The following is a 4,412-nucleotide window of genomic DNA, read 5'->3' as shown; positions in this document are numbered from 1 at the left end:
TCGTGAGATCGGGACATATGTGTCTTCACGCGTTTGCTAGGGTAGAGGCGGGTGATTAAACGATCGATTCGACGCAATTTCTACGCATGTGCTTATTTCCCATAAAAAATACTGCATGGTACACTCCTTTGACCATAGACAGTGAGAGTATAGTCCTTACTCTATAGCTTCAGTGTTTTCGTACACTTCATTGTAGTGGAAACACTAGTTGCCAGACTTCTTAGAAATAGGTCAGTCGGTAGTCATATGTGACGCTGTATCAATTGATTGTTGATTAAGTGTATTATATATAGCGTTTTTATCAAAAGTATCTCTTTTTTATAATATTTTCCATATTTATGTTGCAACCATGTTTCTGCATTTTAACCTTAAATCGAATAAACCTTTGTCTACTTTGTATGATAATATTAAGGCATTTTCACAATTCTTTTTATACCAATTTTGTGCCGATTCTTTTTAATAGACGTTATTAGAGTTCATTTTGCTATTTTACTTTTCATTTATTAATAATAATGATCTTGTAAATTTAATATAGTTAGGTTATTAAAATTAACATTATAATACTGAAGTATTCAAGAACAAAAAATTAACATGTCGTTACAATATATTAGTCTATTTAAAATGAAACACGCATATTAAATTATCACATTATATTATAATATGCGGAGATAATTATTAAATGAACAATTTGGAAGTCACCAAATTTAAGCTTAATATTAATGAATTATATGTTAAACTCAAATTATTATCTCAACTTCTTAGTTAAGATTTATATGTGTCACAGTTTTTTAACAGCTGTTTTTTGAAAGAAACAATATTGATGCTATAAGTTATCGTCCAATTTTCCTCATTAATCATTGTATTAGCCACATATTCAAGTTTGAATATTTTAGAATATTTATATATTATTTTGTATGCGCATGTATCTCAGCGCAGTTGAAGAAGAGATATATATTGTAATGAGTACTCTAGGCGTTATGCCAATAATTTCTGTATTTATCAAAAACGATAAGATATATAAGCGACTGAATAAAGAAGATATTGTAAAGAACATGTGAGAAACATTATGAGAAAACATTAAGAATAAAATCGAGAAAGCATTCTGCGTTCGGAAACTCTGTTAATGACAAATATAAAATTTATCATTAAAAGCATAACAATAAAGAAGATAATTTTTTATTGATTTAGCAAATTTCATTATTTAATTTCTCACTTTTCTAATGTGTATTATCATGCGTATAAATTTGAACATACATATAGTAATATACTCTCTCCATGCACTAAACTTATAAATTATATATGTTTATATATTATAGCAGATTATATCAGTATTATATATAGAGAAATCAAAAGCACAAGTAAGAAAGAGGAAAAACATGTAGCAATAACAGAGACAAGATCTTATTTACATTTAAAAAAATTGTTTAATTTAGATTTGCTGTTTTTGTGATACAATTCGATATCGATTCGATGTCTCGAATAACAAATGCACCGCGAGTCTCTCCAACAGTATTCAAAATCAAAGTCCAAAAAACTTACCAAATTGAAATCCTGAAAGTCGAAAGCGATATGAAACAACATGTCTAAGTGAAAAGTCGTCCTCATTTTATGCCGTTCCTATTTTTTTTAAGTACACTTGATTCTCGGACTCGTTTTGGAAGCTTCTTATTGAATCATTTCGTCTCTGTTGACACATCAACAGGCAAAAACCAAAGAATCGGAGTATCATTGCTTGATGCTCTTGAGCGAAGATTTGTCGCAATCGTAAACAGTAGACGTCTGTAAGGTTTATTGTTGCTTTCTTCCAGAATACTCAGACAACGTTCTTATAGATCGGTATTTTATATATTATTCTAGATTGTACATTGTTTTACATTTCACACGTTTATTCTCGAAAAATTTATACATCCCCCGTTCAAAGGAGATGTCTGCTAACCGTTTATACTGCGTTATATTATAAAATAAGATATATTACATATCTCATAGTTTTATACCAATGAACGGAAGAAGTCAAAGATATCGTCACCGTTTAGACTTATTACGTATATTCTTATGTATTACGAAATGATAATCTTTTGTTTCATATTTGCGTAGAACATAGAACGGTAAAGTAAGACATGGCGGTATTTATCAACTGTAAAAAACATTTTACCTTGTATGTTGTTCGTTCAAATATATTAGATTGAGATTTTTGTACAACATAACGTGTGATATATTATACTTACTGTGGTCGTACTTTCTAAGGATGCCGAGTATAATCCACCAATATCCACTGTAAAGGGTTTCGTGCCTCTTTGCAATAAGAAGAGTATCATTTTCTGTATATATAAAGGAGAGCTATACCATCGGATATTGTATCTATGAAAGAAGATCGTAATTATTGACAATTGTCAGTAGACGTACAATTAATGTTTAACACTTGCACATTCGCTTAACAAGTTGCAATGGACTGCGAGCGCTTCGCAAAACAAAAATGCTCATATATAATAGTAAAATTATTATTTTCTTACACAGTTGCGAATACTTGACTGTTGTGATCTAAAATTTCTTGCGCGAAATAATTAGATATAAATACATATAGAAGTAGAACGCATATAAATATGGCATGTAGAATCAGCTCATCTACATCACCTCCGAGCGTTATAATCTGAAAAACCTGAAACCCGCAATAGAGATGAATTATTTTACATACGTTTAGTTTTTATTTTGTATCCATTTCAAAATCGCAAAAACTAAGAAGAAAAAATAAACAAAACCTAATACCCGTACATAAATTATACTTGATCATTTTTTCTTTTTGCAAAAATTAGTTAATATAAATCAGGTTAATTCGTGTAGTAAATGTAGTTACTGATTATATAAGCGAATCAGGATTTAATTTCATTAATTCTAGAAATTCGGCCTCTGTTATTTTTGTGACATTCTAACGATAACATATATCTAATATAATATATAATATATATCTTCGGATATCTTATAAGTTTCTTGGATTTTATTATTATAAGAGGGCACAAGAAATTTAAATAATATGTTTGAAAACAAAACAAAACTTACTTGAAACAGATTGAGACTCAAGCAAATTATAATGCACATCAACATACAACAAAATGATCCATCGAAGGTGGAAAGTAAAAATTTGGTTAGCCTTCAAAAACAAGAGTGAACGTTATTACATATTTACTACACATATACGTATACGTGTAAACATACACACGCTCAATATACATATCTACTACACATATTAAAAAATAAATACCGACGTCATAGCTTTACGATGAATATCCACAGCATGAATCATCCTATTACAGATTATAATTTCAATCTTTAAATTAGTTGTTCGTGCAATATCAACGTCCATTGTATGCTCGATGCGATAACTGCAATCATTTCTGTTTTATTAATACGGTCTATAAATTTATAAAAAACGATACAAACGATGTTGTATATTTACTCTCTAGAACTATATTATTTTCTTCTCATATCTTTACCTGGCGACTTTAAATATTGCGCAGGTACACTGAAAATATACTATGAACATTGTCCCAGTAGCTATTAGCGCAAATGTTCCTAGGCAAAAGACTACGTTCATGTGAAGCAAGATTAAGTAAAAGTATTTCTCTTCATCGACAAAGTATTCGGTTATAATGTATGCCGACGAATATGTTTGAGAAACATTTATGAGCAAAAATGTATTTAGGAAGCGTGGCAGCCATAGTTGGGCAACAACAATAAATAGGGCCGATATGCCAAAAACTACGGATGATTAAATAAATAGTATAATTATATTCAATTTCACGAAATACTGAACTGATAAATATTTTATATTTATTTGCTCTCTTTTCCCCACTACTATCGAATGTTCTTCAAAGAAAAAAGTGTTCGCTTACATTACACATTGAATTATATTTTTATATTACTTTCTAGTAAAAGGATATATATAATGCCAAATTAAATATTTTCAAAGTGGAGCAAACTGATTATTTAATTTTTGTAGCGATTATAGTGATTAATTCATGTTGCAATTTATGGAAAAGGTAACAGATATCTTACGTGTGAGAATAATCGTGTTACGTTTCGCTTTGTACCCATAACTTTCTATAATAGCGGTTTCATTCTCATCTTTTATTTCATTATAAACATACTGAATTTGGTCCAATAAATATCTCACCTGTTATGTCAATAATACTTTATAGCGTTCTTCTTTGTGAAATTTGAAAAAGGATTACATAAAATAGATAAACATTTACATAAAAATTTATATATTGCTGATGTGTAATTAAGCGTATTTATATAAATAGTACCGTAAAAAGGCGGATGATTAAACTAGCCAATGAAATAAACTTACAGTTTGCTTGTTAACCCAGAACGAGTGATAATTCATTACGTATAGACAGAAGTATAAAATTGTAGAA

At 29.3% G+C, this 4,412-nt stretch overlaps 1 protein-coding gene across 1 annotated transcript in view; it reads right to left on the bottom strand.

Moving 5' to 3' along the window:
• Positions 1-1,451: 1,451 nt before the first annotated feature.
• The window catches only part of LOC116842069 (odorant receptor 65a-like), a 5,563-nt gene continuing 2,602 nt past the window's right edge, over positions 1,452-4,412 (bottom strand). The window contains exons 3-10 of the mRNA XM_032810729.1: positions 4,346-4,412; positions 4,051-4,168; positions 3,489-3,753; positions 3,261-3,377; positions 3,055-3,145; positions 2,511-2,656; positions 2,226-2,358; positions 1,452-2,134 (exon numbers count right to left, since the gene is read on the bottom strand). The exon at positions 4,346-4,412 is cut by the window's right edge and continues 715 nt beyond it. Coding sequence (XP_032666620.1) covers positions 2,081-2,134; positions 2,226-2,358; positions 2,511-2,656; positions 3,055-3,145; positions 3,261-3,377; positions 3,489-3,753; positions 4,051-4,168; positions 4,346-4,412 — 991 coding nt within the window. The 3' untranslated portion in view covers positions 1,452-2,080. The remainder of the gene's footprint in view (positions 2,135-2,225; positions 2,359-2,510; positions 2,657-3,054; positions 3,146-3,260; positions 3,378-3,488; positions 3,754-4,050; positions 4,169-4,345) is intronic.

The sequence above is a fragment of the Odontomachus brunneus genome, unplaced genomic scaffold (assembly GCF_010583005.1).
Source record: "Odontomachus brunneus isolate Ranch 3 - 2012 unplaced genomic scaffold, Obru_v1 Obru_scaffold_021, whole genome shotgun sequence".
Taxonomy (NCBI): domain Eukaryota; kingdom Metazoa; phylum Arthropoda; class Insecta; order Hymenoptera; family Formicidae; genus Odontomachus; species Odontomachus brunneus.
This window is presented reverse-complemented; position numbering and strand designations above follow the sequence as displayed.